We start from the raw sequence: 25586 nt of genomic DNA, 5'->3' as shown, positions 1-25586 counted from the left end.
GGGGGGGGGAAAGAACAGTCCATTTAACTAGAGGGTAAATCTTTTTGGGTGCTTACAAGAAGACTTTGATTACTGGGATCATAAAGAATGGCCTTTGGTTTTGGGAATTTGCAATAGGCAGTTATGATGGCTAGATATACTTTAATCAAAGAAAATTGGATCTTGGAATGAGTCACATGCAACATAGAAGGAAGGATAATATTTTCTTGGCATGATGATCAGGACTCTTGACAAGGCACCAAATCACAGATCTTTTGCACTTGAACACAGAAGAGCTCCTGCTAGATGGTCTCTTTGCATCCTTATAAACTCCCAGTGTCTGGTAGTAAATGTATGTCTATAAAGCATGACCTCAGGAGCCATATTGCCAAATTCAAGGACTGAATGTTGCAATGGAGGCTCTTCCCTCTCATCCTGAACAAAAGATTGTAGTTGCATGGTGGTATCCTGTGTGGTTTGAGTGATAGGTGAGGAAACAGAAATAGTCACTGCCTCAGCCACTCCTGAACAATCAGGATCATGATCGAGGAAGACTTTGAACTTTATGATGACTGACCTATCAGTGGTATTGGGGGTATCTATGTAGAAATCTGTTTGATCAAGTCATTAAAAAAAAGAGCGTTGCCCATTGACTGCAGGGCTCAAATATTAGATCCATAGTTTGGGCATTTTGAATTTTGTTTGGTGGTCAATAAATCTATTTCTGGATAACCCCAATCTTGAAAGAAGAAATCTAAGACGTTGTTGTCAAGCTTCCACTAGTCACTGTCGTAAAAGCATCTGCTGAGTAAATCAACCTGATGGTTTTGTAGAACTAGCAGATGAAGAGCTTGAAGAAATAAATGTGTTACTAGTAACCAATGCCAAACTGCTTGGAGCTGTAATGATGGAGTTCTTGGTCTAGTTTCTCCCCATTTGTTTGATATTGTCGGTCTGTACCAGAACTCTTCCGGCATACAGAGCTAGAACTAAGGTCCTGAACACTAGGTGAAATACTTCGAGCTTGAGACATATATGTGGTATAGCTGTTGTCTTGGAGACCACTGACTGTGAACTATAAGACTGCTGAGAAGTGCTACCCATTCAGTGACAAAAGCGTCAGTCACAACAGGCTGAATAGGAACAGCTTAATGAAATGAGACTCCTGAGTAGATTTGGTTTCCTGACAAACCACTGAAGGGACTGTTAAGCTTGTCAAGCCAATGATACCCTGTCTTCCCAATAGCTGGGATGTTGCGACTATTGGTCTTTCAAGCATTATTGTAGTGGTCTCAGGTAGAGCTGAGCACTAGGAACCAGGAAGCTACAAGAGGCCATGGACCCCTAGGAGAGCGGAAACTTGCGTCACTGATGGCTTTGTAGGTTGTAGCAATTTGTGACGTTTCTGAGAAATGGTACATCCTTTGGTCTCCAAAGGAAACACTTCTCCTGTGAAACTGTTGAGATATGATTTCAGGTCATTCAGAACTTGAACTGGAGAGGTGGCCAATTGTTCTCAATTCACACAAACACCTAATTGGTCTAATAACACAGCATTCAAGTGTAAATCCTTTTGTACCAGACATATAGTATAAGCTTTTATGAGCCAATCATCTAAATATGGGTAGACAAAAAGTTATTTTTGCAAGGAGAGACTGCAACAACTACCATGCATTTGGCAAACCAGAAAGGGGGCACCCTGCCTTATACTCCAGCATGCGGTCAGCCCCATGCATTTCGCGACTGCTCCTGGTATTGGCTTGAGGCTGAACTGTACCTTGAACTGGTAATAACTTTTGCCAACAAGAAAGCGGATACATTTCCTGTGCTTTCTGCAACTGGAATATGAATCTACTCATTCTGAAGATCCTCAGATCACAAAGAGGCTCAGTGGGAGTGTGATTTCCCTGGAGTAGAATCTCTAAGACTTTTGTGGCTGCTGTTGTCTGCAAGAGGTAGCTCTACGAGGATAGTAGGGCTAGTGATGTTGAATTTGTTGCCCCGAGACTGAGGTTAATAATATCATTGATAGAAACAGCTGCCTCAGCTATGGTCTGTTTCTACGTCCAAACAGCGAACTATAAAACTGCTTCGTTTTGTGTAGGGTCACAGAAACAATAATGTTCCTCATTTAAAACTTCAAGTAAGTTTTGCCTTTGTCTCTTGGTAGATCGTCTGTGAACAGTGAATAGAGATTCCAACAGTGCTCTGTCACAACTGCCAAGAAAATTAGTCTCTTGCCGAATTGAGGTCTACTGCTGCCGAACCGCAGACCTTTCTGGCTACAGCATCAATCTTCTTGTTTTCTTTCTATGGAGCACCGATGTCTCTGGTGCTGATGGATGCATCTTGACTACAGAGATTATAACGGAGTTCCGTTTTTGGTTCCTGGTGCAGAAACATGCTCTTGTTGGGCAGGTTTGTCTTTCCTAACAAGATGCAAAGAAGCCGATTTTAAAGTGGCTGGAGTTAAAAACTTGTCTTCCGCAAGCTCTGTGAAGCCTGGAACCAGTAGTAGTATTGGTTTTGGGGAAGTTCGGGGTTGCAAGGTATTCCTTAAAAATGATAGTCAAATAAGGAACCAACATTTGTATGCTGAACTTCACTGCACCAATAACAAAGACATCCTGGAATTTCAGGATGTCATCTACTGGGGATGATCTTAATAGACAGGCCAGTAGTCACGTGCGCATATATGACTAGTCTGCGATGTGGCCTCCTGGTGTACTTGGAGAGGTGGAGGGTGTCCTCCTTTGCATACATCTGTTCGGATACACGATGGACAAGTTATTGATTCTGGCACTCTTGGTACTATTGGAGCTTCTTGTAGTACAGGCAGGTGGCTCTGGTGTTATTGTGGATGGAGGAGTGATGATATGGTAAGACACTGAAGTTCCAGAAAGAGGTGGTAGGGTCAGTGGTTGTAAAGGCTTTTGTAACAGATCCTCGGCATGAGGGATAATGAAAATGTCACTTACCCAGTGTACATCTGTTCGTGGCATCAGTCGCAGTAGATTCGCATGTTCTGCAATAGCTCGCCATCTGGTGTTGGGCCGGAGTGTTACAAGTTGTTTTTCTTCGAAGAAGTCTTTCGAGTCACGGGACCGAGTGACTCCTCCTTTTGTCTCCATTGCGCATGGGCGTCGACTCCATCTTCGATTGTTTTTCCCCGCAGAGGGTGAGGTAGGAGTTGAATTGTAGTAATAGTGCCCATGCAATGGAGTGACTAAGTATGCACCTATTTAAGGTTGAGATGATACATATATAAATAATTGAAGGTAACTTCCAAACTGCTACAGGCTCCCGGGGAGGCGGGTGGGCACATGCGAATCTACTGCGACTGATGCCACGAACAGATGTACACTGGGTAAGTGACATTTTCAGTTCGATGGCATCTGTCGCTGTAGATACGCATGTTCTGCATAGACTAGTAAGCAGTTATTTCCCCAAAAGCGGTGGATCAGCCTGTAGGAGTGGAAGTAGTTTGAAATAATGTCCTTAATACGGCTTGACCTACTGTGGCTTGTTGTGCGGATAACACGTCTACACAGTAGTGCTTGGTGAATGTGTGAGGCGTAGACCATGTGGCTGCCTTACATATTTCTTGCATTGGGATGTTTCCTAGAAAGGCCATGGTAGCACCTTTCTTTCTGGTTGAGTGTGCCCTTGGTGTAATGGGCAGCTGTCGTTTAGATTTAAGGTAGCAGATTTGGATGCATTTAACTATCCATCTGGCTATACCATGTTTTGAAATTGGGTTTCCTGCATGAGGTTTTTGAAATGCAATAAAGAGTTGTTTAGTCTTTCTGATGTTCTTTGTTCTGTCAATGTAATACATCAATGCTCTTTTGACATCTAATGTATGTAGTGCCCTTTCAGCTACGGTATCTGGCTGTGGAAAGAACACTGGAAGTTCCACTGTTTGATTTAGATGGAACGGTGAAATAACCTTTGGCAAAAATTTAGGATTGGTCCTTAGGACGACTTTATTTTTGTGTAGTTGTATAAAAGGTTCCTGTATAGTAAACGCCTGAATCTCGCTTACTCTTCTCAGGGAAGTAATGGCGATGAGAAATGCCACCTTCCAGGTTAGGAACTGTATATCGCAGGAGTGCATGGGTTCAAAAGGTGGACCCATAAGTCTAGTTAGGACAACATTTAGGTTCCATGAAGGAACAGGTAGTGTTCTTGGTGGTATAATTCTCCTAAGGCCCTCCATGAATGCTTTAATGACTGGTATTCTATATAGGGAAGTTGAATAGGTAGTCTGCAGGTATGCAGATATTGCTGCAAGGTGAATCTTAATGGAAGAGAAAGCTAGGTTAGATTTTTGTAAGTGAAGCAAGTAACCCACTACATGTTCTGGAGTTGTGTGTAATGGTTGTATTTGATTAATATGGCAGTAGCAAACAAACCTCTTCCATTTACTTGCATAGCAGTGCCTGGTGGATGGCCTTCTTGCTTGTTTTATGACTTCCATACATTCTTGGGTAAGTTGTAAGTGCCCGAATTCTAGGATTTCAGGAGCCAGATTGCTAGATTCAGCGATGCTGGATCTGGGTGTCTGATCTTTTGGTTGTGCTGTGTTAACAGATCTGGCCTGTTGGGCAATTTGATGCAGGGTACCACTGATAGGTCTAGCAGCGTTGTGTACCAGGGTTGCCTTGCCCAAGTTGGTGCTATCAATATGAGTTTGAGTTTGCTTTGACTGAGTTTGTTTACCAGGTAAGGAAGGAGAGGGAGAGGAGGAAAAGCGTAAGCAAATATCCCTGACCAGTTCATCCATAGGGCATTGCCTTGGGATTGTTTGTGTGGGTACCTGGATGCGAAGTTTTGGCATTTTGCGTTCTCCCTTGTCGCAAACAAGTCTATCTGAGGTGTTCCCCAGAGTTTGAAATAAGTGTTCAGAATTTGGGGGTGAATTTCCCATTCGTGGACCTGTTGGTGATCTCGAGAGAGATTGTCTGCGAGTTGATTTTGTATCCCTGGTATAAACTGTGCAATTAGGCGAATTTGGTTGTGAATTGCCCAATGCCAAATTTTTTGTGCTAGCAGGCTTAACTGCGTGGAGTGCGTCCCTCCCTGCTTGTTTAGATAATACATTGTTGTCATGTTGTCTGTTTTGACGAGAATGTATTTGTGAACTATTATTGGTTGGAAAGCTTTTAGTGCTTGAAAAACTGCTAGAAGTTCTAGGTGATTGATATGCAGTTTTGTTTGATGTACGTTCCATTGTCCTTGTATGCTGTGTTGATCGAGGTGTGCTCCCCACCCTGTCATGGAAGCATCTGTTGTTATTACGTATTGTGGCACTGGGTCTTGGAAAGGCCGCCCCTTGTTTAAATTTATGTTGTTCCACCACAGAAGCGAGAGGTAAGTTTGGCGGTCTATTAACACCAGATCTAGAAGGTGACCCTGTGCTTGAGACCACTGTGATGCTAGGCATTGTTGTAAGGGCCTCATGTGCAGTCTTGCGTTTGGGACAATGGCTATGCATGATGACATCATGCCTAGGAGTTGTAATACCATCTTTGCCTGTATCTTTTGTGTTGGATACATGCGTTGTAGGATGGTGTTGAAATTTTGAATTCTTTGTGGACTTGGAGTGGCTACTCCCTTTGATGTGTCTATTATGGCTCCCAGGTATTGTTGTACCTTGCGTGGCAGAATTTTGGATTTTGTGAAATTGACGGTGAACCCGAGTTTGAAGAGGGTTTGTATGATGTGATTTGTGTGATTTGAGCACTGTATGAACGAATGGGCCTTGATTAGCCAGTCGTCCAAATATGGGAACACATGTAATTGCTGCCTTCTTATGTGTGCAGCGACTACCGCTAGACATTTGGTAAAGACTCTTGGTGCGGTTGTTAATCCGAAAGGCAGTACCTTGAATTGGTAATGTATTCCTTTGAATACAAACCTTAGGTATTTCCTGTGCGATGGGTGTATTGGTATATGGAAATAAGCATCCTTGAGGTCTAAAGTTGCCATGTAGTCGTGTAGTTTTAGCAATGGCAATACTTCTTGTAGTGTGACCATGTGGAAGTGGTCTGATTTGATGAAAGTGTTCACTACTCTGAGGTCTAGGATTGGTCTCAGCGTTTTGTCCTTCTTTGGTATCAGAAAGTACAGTGAGTAAACTCCTGTGTTTATTTGTGTGTTTGGCACTAATTCGATTGCATTCTTTTGCAATAGTGCCTGCACTTCTATCTCCAGGAGATTGGAATGGTGTGTTGTTAAATTTTGTGCTTTTGGTGGTATGTTTGGAGGGAATTGTAGAAATTCTATGCAATAACCATGTTGGATAATTGCTAGAACCCAAGTGTCTGTAGTGATTTCCTCCCATGCTTTGTAATAATGACCTATTCTTCCCCCCACTGGTGTTGTGTGGAGGGGGTGAGTGACATGTGAGTCATTGTTTAGTAGTAGGGGTTTTGGGGCTTTGAAATCTCCCTCTATTTCTAGGGAATTGCCCTCCTCTATATTGTCCCCGAAAACCTCCTCTATACTGTCCCTGGTAAGTGGACGGTGTTGCTTGTGAGGTGCTGGCTTGTGTGCTTTGACCCCGAAACCCCCCTCGAAAGGGCGTTTTACGGAATGTGCTGTAATTCCCTCTGCTCTGCGGGGAGTAGAGTGCGCCCATGGCTTTGGCAGTGTCCGTATCTTTTTTGAGTTTCTCAATCGCTGTGTCCACTTCTGGACCGAACAGTTCTTTTTCATTAAAAGGCATATTGAGAACTGCTTGTTGAATCTCTGGTTTAAATCCAGACGTTCGGAGCCATGCATGCCTTCTGATAGTTACAGATGTATTAATTGTCCGTGCAGCTGTATCTGCAGCGTCCATGGAGGAACGTATCTGGTTGTTGGAGATGGTCTGTCCCTCCTCAACCACTTGTTTTGCCCTATTTTGGAAGTCCTTGGGCAGATGTTCAATGAGATGTTGCATCTCGTCCCAGTGGGCTCTGTCATAGCGCGCAAGTAGTGCCTGGGAGTTCGCGATGCGCCACTGGTTTGCAGCTTGTGCTGCGACTCTCTTACCAGCTGCATCGAACTTGCGGCTTTCTTTATCTGGGGGTGGTGCATCTCCAGATGTGTGAGAGTTGGCCCTTTTCCTAGCTGCTCCTACAACAACAGAGTCTGGTGGCAGCTGTGTAGTGATGAAAACCGGGTCCGTAGGAGGCGGCTTATACTTTTTTTCCACCCTTGGTGTGATTGCCCTACTTTTGACCGGCTCCTTAAATATGTCTTTTGCGTGCCGGAGCATACCAGGGAGCATAGGCAGGCTTTGGTAGGAGCTGTGGGTGGAGGAGAGTGTGTTGAACAAGAAATCATCCTCGACCTGTTCTGAGTGGAGGCTTACGTTATGAAATTGTGCTGCTCTAGCCACCACCTGAGAGTACGCGGTGCTGTCTTCTGGTGGAGATGGCTTTGTAGGGTATGCCTCCGGGCTGTTATCTGACACTGGGGCGTCGTATAGGTCCCATGCGTCCTGATCTTGGTCACCCTGGCTCATGGTGGTGTGAGCTGGGGAGTGAGATGGAGTTTGTGCTGGTGAAACGTTAATCACGGGCGGAGGAGAGGGTGGTGGTGTAACTCTTTTCACCACTTTTGGTTGTGGTGCTTGTTCCGTCTGGAACTCCAACCTTCTCTTTCTCCTAATGGGGGGAAGGGTGCTTATTTTTCCTGTCCCCTGCTGAATGAAGATACGCTTTTGCGTATGGTCCACATCAGTTGCTTGTAGCTCTTCCTCAAACCTATGCTTTTGCATTTGGGAGGTTAGCGAGTGCTCTTCTGTATAAGAGCCTGAAGCTGGGTCGCTTGCAGTTTGTTTCGGCGTCGAAACTTTGTCTGCGTGTTTTTTCGGCTCAGAGGTGACTTTTTTCCTTTTCGGGGCCGAAACCTCTCGGCGTCGATCTGTTTCGGTGCCGCTGTCTCGGCGTCGAGCCGTGTCCACACCGGCATCTCGGTGTCGAGGCTTGTCTCCAGCACTTTCTCGGTCCCGAGAAGGCTGCGTGCCGGTGTCTCGACCGGAGTCGTACGATCTCGGCACTGTTTGGGCCTTTTTCGGTGCCGACGGTCGGTCACCAAATTTATGGGTTGAGCCATGGCCTGGTGGCAGTGGCGTCCCCTGGGCCTTGTAAATGTTTCTTTGTGTGGTTTTCGACGTCTTACTCACGGTTTGTGTATCGTCGAATCCTTCGGAGTCTGAGTCTTGGATCGAGAAGGTACCTTCTTCTTCCTGTTCCTCGAACTCCCGTTGGGCTGTCGGTGCGGACGCCATTTGAAGTCTTCTGGCTCGACGGTCTCGGAGTGTTTTTCGGGACCGGAACGCACGACAGGCCTCGCAGGTGTCTTCGCTGTGCTCAGGTGACAGGCACAGGTTGCAGACCAAATGTTGGTCTGTGTAGGGGTATTTATTGTGGCATTTGGGGCAGAAGCGGAACGGGGTCCGTTCCATCGGCGTTCTTCAGCACGCGGTCGGGCCGACCAGGCCCCGACGGAGGATCGAAAAACTACCCCGAAGGGCACCGGAGCTCTTCGATCTTCGATGCGGTGTGGAATCTAAGTACGCCGATCCCGAACGCAACAATACCGACGAAAATCTTCCAAAATTAGCTAATTTTCCGTTCCGAAACTCGGAGCGACAGGAACACGTCCGAACCCGATGGCGGAAAAAAAACAATCGAAGATGGAGTCGACGCCCATGCGCAATGGAGACAAAAGGAGGAGTCACTCGGTCCCGTGACTCGAAAGACTTCTTCGAAGAAAAACAACTTGTAACACTCCGGCCCAACACCAGATGGCGAGCTATTGCAGAACATGCGTATCTACAGCGACAGATGCCATCGAACACTTGGTCTCTGTGGTAAAGTAGGTTCGTCCACAGGAATGACAGAGGGTGAATTGAGGCTGTGGAGTGATTGAACGTTGATCTTTGAGGTCGATTTTACAGTAGACTTTGGTGCCATTAACATTCTCAATGCAGATATGTGATGTCTTGATGTCAAAGATGGCACTACTGAGTGTGCTGTGTCAAATGTGGATATTGTTGATTTGTTACCATCTAAGGTTGGTGATGTCAAAAGCTGTACTATCGAGGTGGCGATGAGTACCTGGGCTGTTGATGTGGTTGGAACAGTAGAGGCTCTCGACAGCGAGCATGCCAGAGCCAATGGTTTCGACATCCACTGGTGGCCTTGACCTTGAGACGTGCAGGAGTGTCTCAAGCAATGGTGCTGATACTTCCGGTATTTTCTACTTGAAACTACCACTATGGATAACCTTTTCACAGGAGGCACCTGGTGCAATCAAATAAAGCCCTCTATCTTTTCTTCTGTTACTTTCTTTCCCCTTCTCCTTTGAGCTTTTCTGGTTTGCCCCTTGGGGCAGTATTACTTCCATGTGTGAAAGAGCCCTTTTTGTCATGTTTTGACAATAGGAGCAATCTTTATCAGAATCAAAAGTAGGAAGGCAGAATACATATGTCATGAGGATCAGAAGCAGCCTTCTCTCTCCCAAAGGAGGGGCACTTTACAAAAAGTGAAGGCATAATGAAGAGATGAAAATTCCCTACAGATGGAAAAACAGAGACATTTCTTGTAGTCTTAAAAAGAAGACAAGTGAAGTTAAAAGAATTATTTTCTGAAGAAAATCCCTCAGATAAAAATGAGATTGAAGACATCTGACGTTTTCTGAAATACAGTCAGCACAAGCTGGAAAAAAGAACAGAGGCTGTGAGGCAAACTGCCAGCTGCTGTCTAATGTTGCAGTGTAAACTGAGTGCACTTCTGACCTGACCGACACCTTTCGCTTCATTTTTCTTCACAGTTAGAGCACATTTTTCAAGTTTCTTCACAATGCAGCACATTTCTACACTAAAATGCTGCAATCTGGTTTATATTTTATTTGCAATACTGTAGTTTTCTACAGAAAAATATATTAAGAGTTTGCCTGTCACAGACTAATGGAGGTGGCCACCGAACTGCTCAGGATAAGTTAAGATATATTATATAATATTTTCTTGTATATTGGATTCATCTTTTGCACAGTGGAATCTGATAAGGCGAAGGTTATGCGACTTTGACGTAGGACTGGTATAAAAAGGGAAAAAATGTAAATATGCTAGTTTTTTTAATTTTTTTTAAAGGAGGTTCCCACTTGAAGACCCACGAGTTGGATTTTTTTTCCGGTTTATTTAACAATGGCCCGATATATTGTTTGTCGAAGGTTTAAGGAACAGTTTCCTTTAACTCACTTTGTGTTAATTACTGTAATGTCTTTAGAGTCACAGTTGTTTGCAGAGCAGAACCAACTGCGCTGTCTATTTAATGCTTTGTGCTGAGGTTGATGAAGGCTTAATCGTGACAGATAGGCAGTGCCCACGGTCCCTGTATGCAGGTAGCACTATTGTACATCTATTACTATCATTGGAATCCTACGAAGCAATAAGGCTGTAACAAAAATGTTTTGCCCCCATCAAAAAAATTGATGAAAAATAAAATCTTCTCACTCTCAAGTATGCTCAAAGTATGCTCTGTGCCTGACAAATAAACCAAAACGATGGTGTAATGAAAAGGTCATTTGGAATACAATCGCTCTGTCCGAAATTTAAATGAGACAGCAAATTAGACCCTGGTATTAACTGACCCGCATAGATCAGTACCATCCAATGGAAATAGTCATATTAAATTGTTTAAAGGTTACGGCAACACCATGTATTTTCTACAGACTGTGTGATCCAGGAATTCTGATCAGTTATTTTTAGCGTACAAGAGTAAAAGCCTTATTCAATATTCTATACAAAAATCCTAATGTAGCTTTACAGATAAATCAACATGCAATGGGCGGGTGAGGAAATGATCCTAAAGAACGAGTTACTTACCTTCGGTAACGACTTTTCTGGTGGATACATTAGCTACCTGTGGATTCCTCACCTCATGAATACTCCCATGGCGCCAGCATTCTACGGAAATCTTCTTACTAGTCTCTGCACGTCGACGAGGACGTCACTGTCTCGCACGCGACGCCGTCTGACGTCATACAGGCAATAAGAGGTCCTCGACGACGTGCGGACGTCAGTACCAATCATTTTTTACGTGCATGAGAACAACCAGGCAATGCAATGAAAGAACAAAGCAACATCCATTATATTGTACAAATACACCACATTGTATGAATAACTGTAAATCTTTTTATGTACATATATATATATATATATAAAACTCTCTCTTTTAAAATATATACACACACCAAGTATATACATAAAGATATATACACATATACCCATATATATATAAATATATTATATATATACATCTATCGCACCCTCAAAGACCAAGAGGAGCGCACTCAAGGATTACTTGGCAAGACCATAAAGGCAACGGGGAGGCGGGAGGGACCGTGAGGAATCCACAGGTAGCTAATGTATCCACCAGAAAAGTCGTTACCGAAGGTAAGTAACTCGTTCTTCTGATGGATACAACTACCTGTGGATTCCTCACCTCATGAATAGAGTCCCAAAGCAGTACCACGCCCGGCGGTGGGTGCCTAAATGGTCAAACCAAGAAATCCTGCAGCACTGACCGTGCAAAATGGCCGTCCCTTCTAACCTCAGAATCTAAACAGTAATGTTTTGCAAAAGTGTGAAGGGACGACCAAGTTGCGGCCTTGCAGATGTCGACCACAGGAACACCTCTGGCTAAGGCCGAAGTGGCCGACTTAGCTCTGGTGGAATGAGCTCTAATGCCCTCAGGAGGATCCTTCTTTGCCAAAGAGTAACATATTTTAATGCAAAGAACAACCTACCTGGATAGTGTTCTCTTGTGGACTGCCTTTCCTCTCCTCTTGCCCACGTATCCAATAAACAGCTGATCCTCCAGCCTGAAATCCTTTGTTCTATCGATAAAGAAGCTCAACGCTCTCTTTGGGTCCAGACGGTGCAGTCTTTCTTCCTCTTTGGAAGGATGAGGCGGAGGATAGAACGTGGACAAAGTAATTGCCGGAGCCAAATGGAAGGGTGAAACAACCTTCGGGAGGAAAGCAGCCTTGGTCCTCAACACCACCTTATCCCCATAAAAAGTTGTATAAGGGGGTTTTACTGATAAGGCCTGCAACTCACTCACTCTCCTTGCTGATGTTATAGCTATCAGGAAGACTGGTTTTAAAACCAAATACCTCAAGGGGCAAGAATGCAAAGGTTCAAAAGGGGACCCCATAAGGAAAGTCAGGACTAAGGACAAATCCCATTGCGGCATAACGAATGGCTTTGGAGGATATTGATTTAGAAGACCTTTCAAGAATCTGATAACAATAGGGGATTTAAATAAAGATGGTTGGTCTGGAAGACATATGAAGGCTGACAAGGCCGATAAATAACCTTTAATGGTAGCCACTGCACAACCTTTTCGCGCCAGAGATAGAGCAAAAGACAAAACGTCCGATAAATGAGCATGTAAAGGATCAATCTGTCTCTCTCCACACCACGCAACAAATTTAGACCACCTATTAGCGTAGATAGATTTAGTGGAGTGTCGCCTGGCCGCTAATATAACATCCACTACCTCAGGCGGGAGAGAGAAGGAACTCAGGTTGCCCCGTTCAATCTCCAGGCATGTAGGTGCAGACTCTGGAGGTTGGGGTATAGAACCTGCCCCTGCGACTGTGAGAGGAGGTCTGCCCTGAAAGGGAGACGGAGAGGCGGGCACGTTGAGAGTTGGAGAAGGTCGGAGTACCACACCCTCCTTGGCCAATCCGGAGCTATTAAGATTACTAGAGCCCGGTCTTGGCGAATCTTCCTCAATACTCGAGGAATCAAGGGTATGGGAGGAAACGCGTAAAGCAACTGGCCGCACCAGGTCATTTGAAACGCGTCCCCCAACGCTTCCTGCATCGGATACTGAAGGCTGCAGAACAACGGACAATGCGCGTTCTCTCGAGTGGCGAACAGATCTACCCGAGGAAACCCCCACTTCTGGAAGATTAAACGGGCTTGATCTGGATGGAGACGCCACTCGTGGTCTGCCGAAAAGTGGCGACTGAGACTGTCCGCACGCACGTTCAAGACTCCGGCCAGATGGTTTGCTATCAAGCAAATGCGATGGTCCTTTGCCCAGGACCATAGTCGAAGAGCTTCTCTGCAGAGAAGGTACGACCCCACTCCTCCCTGCTTGTTTATGTACCACATCGTGGTAGTATTGTCCGTTAGGACCTGTACCGACTGACCACGAAGGGAAGGGAGGAAGGCCTTGAGAGCCAGACGTACAGCCCGTAACTCTAACAGATTGATGTGAAAAATCTGTTCCTCTGGAGACCAAAGACCTTTGATCTCCAGATCCCCCAGATGAGCTCCCCACCCTAGAGTGGAAGCATCCGTTATGACTGTGGCCACTGGTGGCGACTGCTGGAACGGCTTTCCTTGTGAAAGATTGTTGCTTGCAATCCACCACTTCAAATCCACAGCAGCATCTCTGGAGATCTTGACAGTACCCTCTAGATCCCCTCTGTGTTGAGACCACTGCCTTCGGAGGCACCACTGAAGAGCCCTCATGTGCCAGCGAGCATGCGTGACCAACAGAATGCAGGAGGCAAAAAGACCGAGCAGACGAAGGACCTTGAGGACTGGAACTACCGCTCCATTTCGAAACATTGGAACCAAATCCTGAATATCTTGAATCCGCTGAGGCGGAGGAAAGGCCCGACCCAATGTTGTATCCAGTACTGCCCCTATGAACAGGAGGCGCTGAGAGGGCTCTAGGTGAGATTTGGGCTCGTTCACCGAAAAGCCCAGGTCGAACAACAACTGGGTTGTTGACTGCAGATGACGCAACACAAGCTCCGGGGACTTGGCTTTGATCAACCAATCGTCCAAGTAAGGGAATACTGCTATCTCCTTCCTTCTGAGCTCTGCCGCAACCACCGACATCACCTTCGTGAAGACTCGAGGTGCTGAAGTAAGACCAAACGGAAGGACCGCAAACTGGTAGTGTTGCGATCCCACCACAAACCGGAGATACTTCCTGTGTGACTTGAGTATCGGGATATGAAAGTAAGCATCCTGCAAGTCGACAGACACCATCCAGTCTTCCATGTTCAACGCCAAAAGCACCTGTGCTAGGGTCAGCATCTTGAACTTTTCCTGCTTGAGGAACCAATTCAAGATCCTCAGGTCCAGAATTGGTCTCAAACGACCATCCTTCTTGGGAATCAGGAAATACCTTGAGTAAACTCCTTGACCCCTTTCCTGCTCCGGGACCAACTCCACCGCGCCCTTTAAAAGGAGGACTTCTACCTCCTGTTCTAGCAACAGGAGGTGTTCTTGTGAACAATACGAAGGGCGGGCGGGATGAGGGGCGGAAACTCCCGAAAGGGAAGGGTGTAGCCTTTTCCCACAACACTGAGAACCCAAGTGTCCGACGTAACAGTCTCCCATTTGGTGAGAAAATGCTGTAATCTTCCCCCTACAGGAGAGGAGTGAGTGGGAAATGGTGGAAGCCTAAGGCTGCTTCCCCTGCTGCACCCCGCCAGAGGATGAGGAAGAGGCAGAGTGCTGCTGAGAAGCTCCCCTGGTGCGGACCCTACCCCTCCCCCTAAAAGATCTATAGGGATGGGAAGAGGCAGGTTGCTGATATCTTCCCCGAAAGGAAGAGGAGGAAGAGCCACGCCCAAATCCACGAAACCTCCTGAAGAATCTGGAAGAGGCCGTGGAAGAAGGAGCTTGGAGTCCCAGCGACTTAGCCGTGGCCCTGCTCTCCTTAAACCGTTCCAAGGCCGAATCAGCCTTAGCCCCAAACAGTTTGTCCCATCAAACGGGAGATCCAACAATGTGGACTGTACATCTGCCGAAAAGCCCGAGTTACGGAGCCAGGCCTGTCTCCTTTCCACCACAGTTGTACCCATTGCTCTGGCTACCGAGTCGGTGGTATCCAGTCCCGTCTGGATAATTTGGGTCGCAGCAGCCTGGGCATCAGAGACAAGATCCAAAAGACCCTGGGGAAGCTCTGTAAACGAAGAGGAGATGTCATCCATCAGAGCATGAATATACCTCCCCAGGATACAGGTTGCATTGGTGGCTTTTAAAGCCAGACTGCAGGACGAAAAAATCTTCTTCGACTGCGCCTCCAGCTTTTTTGAATCTCTGTCCCCCGGCACCGTCGGAAAAGAACCAGGCGCTGACTTGGACGAACAGGAGGCCTGCACAACCAAGCTCTCCGGCGTAGGGTGCCTAGATAGGAAACCAGGATCAGTTGGAGCCGTCCGATACCTCCTGGCCACGGCTCTGTGAACTGCTGGGGAAGATGCCGGCTTCTTCCACACCTCTAAAACCGGATCCAGCAGAGCGTCATTAAAAGGTAATAGAGGCTCCGCCGCGGCTGAGGCAGGATGCAACACCTCTGTCAAAAGGTTTTGTTTCACCTCCACCACCGGCAAAGGCAGGTCCAAAAAACTAGCTGCCTTCCGTACCACTGTATGAAAGGAAGCAGCTTCCTCGGTATATTCACCCGGGGACGAAAGGTCCCACTCAGGGGAAGTGTCCAGCCCACTGGCCGACTCCAGTCCACGCAGCCCATCACCCGAGTCCTCTAGCTCTCCTTCCTCTAGGGCTCGTTGGTACTCCTGCTCCTCTAGTACCCGGAGAGCACGCCTCCTTGAATGCAGTCGTTGCTCAATCCGCGGAGTCGACAATACCTCCGCCGAAGTCGGAGATCGGCGCCGATCTTCCGAAGCCACCGACGCCGCATCCGGCGCCACAGGTAACTTCGGCGCCGACTGAAGAGCAGATGAAACGGATGGACCCACCGGAGTCACAGGCCGAAATCTCGACGTCGACGGGATGGAAATCCCTGGGGCCAATCCCTCCGAAGCCATCGGAGCGGCCACCGGCGCCGACACTGGCGCCGAGCCCACGTTCCCAAACGGGAGAAAGGGCATAAAGGGTGCCGGCCGAAGAGGCGCAGGATCACCCAAAGAAAAGGCCAAAGGCCCAGCCGGAGCACCCCCTGGAGCCATCTGTTGGAAGATGGAATACATCGCATTCAAGAATGCGGAACTATCGGCTCCAGGGGTGGGAAAAGCCGGATACTGGGGTGCCTGACTCGGAGGCGACCCCGACGCCGGCCTCGGCGTCTGCGCCGGAGAAAACACTTGAGGCTCCAATACCTCAATCACCGACGCCTGTCCAGGCGAAGTTGGAGACGCCGGAGAGAGCAACGGCGTCGAAGGATGCGGCGTCACCGTGGGGCTGACCTCCCATGTCCTCCGGCGCCGATCCGGAGACCTGGAACGAGCCTCCCTTGAATGATGCCGAGATTCTCTACGGCGCCGGGAGTCTCGATGACGCCGATGTCTTGGAGAAGACTTTTTCTTGTGATGCTTCTCCTTTGACTTGGCCATAAACAGCTTCGCCTCGCGTTCTTTAAGGGCCTTCGGATTCATGTGCTGACACGAATCACAAGTCGAGACGTCGTGGTCGGAGCTCAAACACCAAAGGCAATCGGAATGAGGATCCGTCACCGACATCTTGCCTCCACACTCACGACAAGGCTTAAATCCAGACTTTCTCTGCGACATTATTTCCACAGAGAAAGAGTACGCAGCAAGATATACACTGTAACCGCAAGAGTAACAGTTGCTCCCTCGAAGATAACCGTTTCGAATGCACGGAAAAAAGGGAACTGACGTCCGCACGTCGTCGAGGACCTCTTATTGCCTGTATGACGTCAGACGGCGTCGCGTGCGAGACAGTGACGTCCTCGTCGACGTGCAGAGACTAGTAAGAAGATTTCCGTAGAATGCTGGCGCCATGGGAGTATTCATGAGGTGAGGAATCCACAGGTAGTTGTATCCATCAGAAATTTCAGTTTTCTTACACAAAAACTAAACAGTCTAATTTCAGCACATACGTTCTGTGCAGACTAATAAAACCTGTACATGCTCTTTAAAATTCAGCCACCTTGTCGGTCTATACAGGTAGAGCAATAAAGCAATGGCACTGGCAAACCACCAAGCATTGTGTTTAAAGCATCAAAGAAAGAAACGGGTACCACTGATCAGAACGAAAGCATAAGATCCTTATTAGCGTCTGGCTATAGACTGCAGCGACTGTCTGCTGGCAACACTACTGAGTTCCTTATCACAGATGTCCTCATTGCACTTTCGAAAACATTATGTTGGAGGTGAAGCGGCTAGGGTCTCGTTCTACTTCCAAATTTCAAATGCACAGATTAATGGTGCCACCCCGTGCCTTTTTATGTATTACAGAAAAGTGCAAAGCATTGGTTTACCAAATGCACGGTCCTTCTAAAAACAATCATTTGAGGTCTGCACGATCTTTTGTTACCAATACTTAAAAATAAAGTGTGTGCTTTGTTTCCGCCCCAGAGTTCTTCCTCTTACCTTCTGCTAATGGCTATTTTGTGCATCATTCTACTTCCGATTTTGGTTGCAAAGCAATGCATGAGAAACTTTTTAGATTTTAAAAACACACCAAATTATCATTACCTTATACAGGTTTACATGTTTTATATAAAACAGCAATGGTTCAATTGTTCCGTACTGCTGGCATTTTCATAATTTAGGTAGAACTTTACGCAGGACTCGTATGAGCCTGGCTGTCCTCCTAGTTTTGTCCCTGTCCAGATCAGGACAGCCTGACCCTTATCTGCACATACATATTTACAACATATGCCATCTAACCCCAGATGAAAGTCCATGTCTCCCCATCACTCACAGCCACACACTGGCATTGCTTCCAACATGAGCACAGCATGTCTGTAATGATAAGGACATGGGGTGAGTTAGAAAGAGCTTTATTTAACAACAATCCGGCGCAATAGGCATACTCAGAGAAATATGGCTCGTGGTGAGTATTGAGAAAGCCAATAAACCGGCCTTAAATGATTTCACTTTTTACTCGTGTAAAAAAAAAATATATATATATATATATATACCACAAAAATCTGAAATAAAACTTTAAATCACAGTAAACAACTGCTACGACATGCAAAATGGATTATGGCATAAAAATGACTTACTGAGCTTTGCAATACCTACCTTGTTTTTCATTGTATATTATATTTTTACACAACAGATCATTGTGGCAAAGTACTACAGGAGAACCCAGGCTAGGTAACCTCTCCTTCAACCAGGCCATTTCCTCTTGAAGCACTTTGGGATTTGGAACATCGTGGAGGAATCTAATTGAAGAAAACAAAACCATAAAAACAGAAATACAATTACTCTGTCTAATACCTAGGCTCTCTGTACACCACCTAATCTGCTACACCCAACCAGGGTAAAAGACAAGGGGGGTTATTACAATTTTGGAGAAGGTGTTAATCCATCCCAAAAGTGACGAATATACCACCAGCCGTATTACGAGTTCCATAGGATATAATGGACTCGTAATACGGCTGGTGGTATATCCGTCACTTTTGGGATGGATTAACACCTCCTCCAAAGTTGTAATAACCCCCAAGATGTTTTGGCTCGGTCGCAAATGTATATCTTAATTCACTGTGCAAAAAGTTTCTACAGCACCTGCTACAATACATGCTATGAAAATGTTGTTTAGTACTAGAAGTTTAGTTGTGTCTCAGACTTATGCAGCTTTTCCAAGTGCTAACCCGTTCTTTACCAATCAAACCAAAATTTAAAAAGCTTAGTTCATGTTCATTAATTGAATTAATTGCTTCTTCCAATTAAAGTTCCATCATTCCAAGCTAATCTAAAAATACTACTCTGATTTCAGAAGGTAAATAAAGCACATTTTGGTGTTGCATAAAACAATACTGGGTTACATTAAAAATGTTATCTTGCTGTATGCCACTGTGCCGGAAAGCATAACCACTCATCTTAGAGGTCCACACCCCTGGCAACCCTTTATATCTCATCAATACTGTTGGGAAACAAGATCACACCGCAACATGAATGCCCGCTGCTCCAAATGACCTTGCAAAATTGTCCAATGAGATTATGGGATTCCTGACTCCCCCATATAAATCAGAAAGGGGTTTGCCTGCTGCATCAGGTGTTATGTCTTACACCATGTGCAATACGTGGTGGGACTGTATCAAATTAAATGAGCAGCAGACTGGTGTTCGTTTAGATGGTATATTGATCCACTGGGCTGAAAGACAAAGAGGGGTCATAGTGTCCAGACAAGTAGTGGTTGATTTTGGAGCAGCAGGAAGGCGAGATGGTCTATGCCTAATCCACAGTGAATGCTTTGGGCTAGGTTTACTGGCCCCATCGGAGATGTGACTGCCCATGTACAGTTTTGCCTGCCCTCAGAGCAAAGGGTGCTGCCTGAAGTCGAAGGGGACCATCGGGGTGGAAATAGAAAACCACAACTAAACTGCTAAGGACGTTGTTGTAAGAACTGGATGTTCTGACATGCGCCAGATCATGAGTTGAATGCTGCAGCCATTTTATTAACAGACACAGCAGCTACCTTACAATATTGAGGCTCTAGCTATCATTTAGGCATGTCAGGCATTCTTCCCGTGACCAATGCAATTATCAGTTAAGGCCCGAACTAGATCTCAACTGTGGTGCAAGCACAGCCCCAAAACTTACAATTACAGCAGGATGAAACTTCCAGACTGACTACAGACGCTGCTATTTGTAGCTTCTCACTCGAAGATTTGTATAGAAGAAGAGAGAGCTTGTAATCAAACCATGTGATCGGTGGGGTAATAAATACTCAGAAAATCTAAATCAGGGTAAAAACTAGACTAAAAAGTTAGCACCAAGGTAACACTACCACAGGGGGGCTTACAGTCTCACACAGAAATGAAAGGACGTGTGTTTTGTAATGCAAATACCGTAAAGAGAAGCACCCCTATTTTTCCTCACAGCATGGTGGCAGCAGGGGTAGCCTACACAAAGAAATTGAAGATATGGTTCCGGGATAGTGGAACATGAACCCCAGTCAGAGGGTGCTCTCCATACCCTGATCTGTCATTACACACATGCCATGTCTTCAACTTTAGTCAAATTACAACCTTTCTTGTATGAAAACCATCAACGGTTGTCAGTGACAATAATATGGTGAACACAGCAAACACAATTTCTACAGATGTTTGAAAATACTATCTCACGTGAAAATATTTTTTTAACAAATACGATAGTTGAGAACCTGATGATTAAATTGTAATGTACCTTATATGTATGTATGTATTTTATATGTTGTCTTTCCTCTCACCACACACGTCAGACATTTATGGTTACTCTCCAAGATAAAATCAGGTTGAATAATATGACTTGTATAGTTGGTATTTCAACTGCAATTCATTTGTAACCTCTACCAGGACCATAATAGTGCCTATTTAATATTAAAATTAATTTAGTGAAATCCTGGAGAGATTTTACAGTTCAGAGGTAAAGTTAAGTCGAGTGAACACTGCACATCTATATTGAGTAGTCAGATAAAGGACTCTAAACAAATCGCCTGTGTTCTGTGTTTCCACAGTCACTCAATGCCAGCGTATGGTAGCGAAATGAAACAAATCAGCTGAGTGTCCCTTAAGCTGCATCATACGAAATGACGTCATGCGAGGAGTTTCACACACACTCCTGAGACCTTAATCTGTGTCTCTTCTATACCTTATACCTCTAGATGAGACGGAGGGCTTACACGTCCTTTTTCTCTACATACACGCCAGCTTAATTATCGGGGAGCAAGACAGCGCCCCCAACACAAGAATTTACCCAAAAGAACTGTTTTGTTTATAGATCGCACCGTAAAAGATTTTGGATCCATACGTGCTGACTTATGAGCACTCCCTCACGAAGACTCAGGGATAATAGTGTTTTGCCCCCGTCACGTGATTCCAACTACTCTTTCTCTATTGATCGTACACTATCTTGAAGAGTTTTACTTGATTAGGATAAGCCATCTATTCATGTTAACACCTTACTTCTATTTTGAGCTGAGGAAGTCAATGAGATTAATTTCTCGGAGACGAAACACGTGTTGGCCGTTGGATGTTCTTGTGATGACCACATATGGAATCTTTCTGATGTGATGAACATGTATGAAAACCTCGCACAAGAATAAAGACACTGAACTTTAACTCTGTTTGGATTATACATTGATTTTCCGAAGACCAAGAACCTAACTGTACAGACTCTTATCTTATTTCATACGAGTGCCCTGGCCTTTTGAATCAGTTTGGTTTTTCCTATTGGAGAAACACTGGAGGTGCTGGGAGGACCCTCTGTTCGGGAGCACCGTATTTACTATCTATTGTTAAAGTAATGTTTTGGTGATATTCTGTTAGCGCCTATCCCTATAATTTTCCCCCCTTTTCTTCACAACTTTTTAGTGCCTATTTAATACTAAAATGAATTTAGTGAAATCCTGAAGAGATTTTACAGTTCAGAAGTAAAGTTAAGTCGAGTGAACACTGCACATCTATATTGAGTAGTCAGATAAATGACTCTAAACAAATCACCTGTGTTCTGTGTTTCCACAGTCACTCAATGCAAGCGTATGGTAGCGAAATGAAACAAATCAGCTGAGTGTCCCTTAAGCTGCATCATACGAAACACTAATGCCACGAAATACAGCCCCACAAGGTCGCTTAATCAGAATGATAAAAATAAGAGATTGACTTGTTTCGGAGAGGTACCTTTAGAAGTCATACGGCTTCCCGTGTATGGTGGATGACAGACAATTTGAACATTTAAGCGGTCACAGGGCCATCTTGGTACTCAAACAAGGCAAGACATTATTTATGTGATTATGAAGCACTTAATACATCTATTTGTGAAAAAACTACATTTCTTTTGGAAAAAAACTGCAGAATTCGAGACGTACAGGCAGTTTAGAAATAACAATGTCATGATTAAGTTTAAGATGGTGCTCAGATTTCAATTTTGACAAAGTGTAAGGGAAAGGAAAGGTAACAAATCTAATTAACATTCAATCATAAGCAGGTGCACAAATTACCTTTTGTTTACTGCTTCATCTTCAAATGTCGTCGGCACAAGTGAGAAATATTTACCCATCTTCAACCATAAATTGGACTTTGGAATCCAGCCGTTGTGGGCATGAATGGCATGAATTTTGGCAAGTTGCCTCGCAATGAGCCTGCAATAAACAAAAACCTATTAACTTACAAGAGCTATGTTCACTATATCCTGAAACAAAATTGAACATTCACTGCTGTCCCCTTTTTTCATTGCCATGTCACAGGAAACGTGCGCCATAAGGATCCGAAACTGCTTATATGAACAACTGAAAAATAAACACGTTGTGCTGTGCCTTCAACACTTCTCATTTTCCCCAAAAATCTGTGCAGCCACCTCAGGGCTCTCATGTTTCCCCGATTATAGCATACCTCCCTTACATGTTCTAAGCTTTTTGTGTTTAATTTTGAGTATTGTAGTTCATTTTATCATATCATGTAATCAGGACTGCGAGTCCCACAATGCAAAGAAAAATCCTGAACGGAATGAACTAATTATTCACGAACCTTGGAAACTTGAGAGCACTTCCACATTCATTGAACTCTGCTGACTCGACCAAGCGTGGACACCGACATTGCAATGGGTTAGAAAATGTCTGGCAACAAGAAGAAAACGTACCGACCTTTTACAAGAATTTTTCGGCATTAGCATCTTTCATGGATTTACATGATTGAACTACTCCTCCATCACCCTGCGGGGAACCTAGGGTAACTTGTCTGCTTAATCCAGTAATGCGGCCAAGTACAGTTATTTCTTAAAGCCTGTCCAATACTACATCATGCCTCCCATGTAATATTAATCAACTTCAATTGTTTTAGTTATTTTTGTGATAATACGGTGTTTCGTAAACGTAAATCGTTATTTATTGGTATCTTTATTTTTAATAATTTACTTGTGGTTCAGCAAACATAAACCAGGAAAAAAAAAAAATCACTGATGTTAGAGAGCAATAGTAGAGAACACACCACAACTCGCGCTACCAGCCAAGTTTCGCTCTTGGAAGTCAGCTTTTTTTTCGCCGTGTGTAGTTCGGCTGGTTTATGACAGGGGCTGGCCTTTGCCCAGGCCTGAAGCCCAATCCATCGCGGGAGGGAAACCCTTTGCCGAGCATGGTCTTTTCAGCCCGACAGTGCGAGCAACCAACCTCCACTACACAAGTCCAAGGGCCTGGACTATTACTTGTACATGCAGTCAACCAACCGCGGGCCTCCTTGGATGATGTAGCCATTTACACAGTCAACGTCTTTTTAGATTTTTGTTGAAGATTCTCAAAATTGCGTTCTTGAATTTTTTTTAACATTTTTTTTTTGAGGGGGGGGGGGGAAGGGAATAATGTGCTTTATGGAAGTTTCACTTTTTTAAAACTAGTGTGGCAAATAGCCACTTACAACTACTCTGAATGGCATTTTTGGTAGCGTTCCTCCATCAGCTCATCCTGCATCATGTGTTATTCTTACATCACGTGTAACAGAGCAAAGATGTTCAGATGACAACTATTTTGCTCCACTTCCTGCATCACCGCTTCCAATGCATTTTAGAGAATTTCAAGTCCATTGCATTTAGTGTATTTTGTCCTTCCGCTCCTGTAGTAGCCTTCCATACCCCTCCCCATGTTTCAGCTTGGTGTCATTTCACTGTTGCGGTGCCGGACAAGTATAGTCAGATGCCCCCTGCTCAGCTTCTGGTCAGTGCTTGTAGGAGACTATCCAGGGATTCACCATAAAGCATCCCTACAGGGGAGAACTCACAAATGTCTCACCGTTTGTCCCCTTGTCCATTCGCCCCAAGGCATTGGTCTGCATGGTTTTTATTCTCATATGGTGCTGCATGCAAGAGCACGATTCCTGAACTAGTCATTCCCAGTCTATGCCGTTTATGCAGCCAATAAAGAACAAGCATTTGCAATGCAACGGGTCTCGCGTTTGCTCATGTTAGAGCTGATCGCGTTGTAAACTCCTAACCCGATTTTTCACCTATCGGGCAAAAGTGCATTTATGTACATAACCCAAAAAAGTGAAATTAATTATGTTAAGTGCTCGACTTCTGCCAAGCGAGATCGCGCTCGTAAAGGAGAGAAAAAGAAGTCCACGAACCCGATGGAAAACAGCGAGCCTTGCATGTTTTCTGTACTTGGTCGCTGCGCTGGAGGAGGGCTAGCCACCGGAAAAGGCATGACGTATGCGTGCCTTGACTAATGAAAGCAAGCAGATTTTATTAGGCAAGCCCACGAATCAATAAAAAACACTGACGTGACGTTGACAGGGCTCCGAGCCCTTTTCTAAACACTAAAGCGTCTCGCTGCGATACGCATGCGCGAGCGCATGCAACACAGGCTCGACCCTAAAAAAGCATAGGTGTCCCAGGACCAGGTCTCCTGTTCCCCACAAAAATGTGGTTGCTCCTCTATCTACCAAGAAAAAGTTAACTTTGTTAAAGCGGAAAGTTACCTGAACTATAAACTAATGAAAAGCACACAATGCCTGTTAGTTTGGAAATTTTCTGTGTGCTATAGAGGAAGTTAAGCTCCCACTGCCGTGCGTGGCAAGTCTGTAGTCTTCAATTAAATCAATCAATAATTTTTATCAATCAATAATTTTTAAAAACAGCTTATCACCCACAGGGTCTCAAAGCATTGTTTGCATGCGTGTTGCTCAATTGAAAAGCCAGGTCTTGAGGTCCTTCCTGAACTGCTTTAGTGAAGTGGTCTGTCAGTTTCAGAAGTAGCGTGTTCCTTGTCTGGGTTGCAAGGTAGGAGAAGGATCTTCCTCCTGCTGTGCTTTTTCAGATCTTGGGAATGGCTGCGAGGGCAAGCTGGGGAAAGTGGAGTTGTCTGTTGAGTATGCAGAAGGTGAGGCAGTGGTTGGGGTATGCCAGTCCTATGTTGGTGTGTTATGCACTTGTTCACCGAGAGCCAGTGTAGGTCTCCGAGGTGGAAGGAGATGTGGCCTTGTCAGGGGATGTCCATGATAAGCCTTGTTGTTGCATTCTGGACTCTTTGTAATCTTAATTGCAGTTTCTTGGTGATGTCGATATAGTGTGCGTTGCGTAGTCCAGTTTGCTAGTGACGAGTGCGCTGATGACTTCCTCATGTCGGAGGACTGAAGATCTTTCAAAGGAGTTGGAGGGTGTGGAAGCATGACAACGAGATGGCGTTGACTTGGCGGGTCATGGACAGAGAGGAGTCCAGGATGATGCCAATTAAAAAATGTAAATTAGCACTTGTATAGCGCACTACTCACCCGTTAGGGTCTCAAGGCACTGTACTCATACCGCTATGGAACCCCTCCTGGCTTTTCCCTGTGAGGCGCCCACTCCTGAGCACCCCCAGGGTGAAGCCAGGCATCCAAGCCCTGTTGGGGCCGTTGTGGAGATTAAGCAAGCTATTGCCCAGAGTTGCAGAGTGGGACCCAATTATGTTAGAGACCATAGACTCTGCAGATAAGAATACTTGCAATCATTTTGTTCACTCCCCCTTCCATGCCAAAGTGACTCTGATTTCAGTTAAACACCTAAGATGGCATTTTTATGTAGAGAATACTTGTTAAAGTTTTAACACCACCAAAATATACTGCTAGTCCACTGGCTTTTTTTTTTAGGGTTGCCTAAAGTTTGTGGTCCCTCTAGTGAGAAAGGGGACT

The 25586-nt window shown here is 45.1% G+C and overlaps 1 protein-coding gene across 1 annotated transcript in view; it reads right to left on the bottom strand.

Moving 5' to 3' along the window:
* ETNK1 (ethanolamine kinase 1) overlaps positions 1-25586 on the bottom strand; it is a 173908-nt gene that overhangs the window by 106076 nt on the left and 42246 nt on the right. Inside the window, exons 3-4 of the mRNA XM_069228571.1 lie at positions 21929-22069; positions 18028-18170 (exon numbers count right to left, since the gene is read on the bottom strand). Of these exons, the coding sequence (XP_069084672.1) occupies positions 18028-18170; positions 21929-22069 (284 nt within the window). The remainder of the gene's footprint in view (positions 1-18027; positions 18171-21928; positions 22070-25586) is intronic.

Source organism: Pleurodeles waltl, chromosome 4_1 (assembly GCF_031143425.1).
Source record: "Pleurodeles waltl isolate 20211129_DDA chromosome 4_1, aPleWal1.hap1.20221129, whole genome shotgun sequence".
NCBI classification, from domain to species: domain Eukaryota; kingdom Metazoa; phylum Chordata; class Amphibia; order Caudata; family Salamandridae; genus Pleurodeles; species Pleurodeles waltl.
Note: the sequence above shows the minus strand (reverse complement) of the source record. Positions and strands in the feature narration are given on the sequence as shown.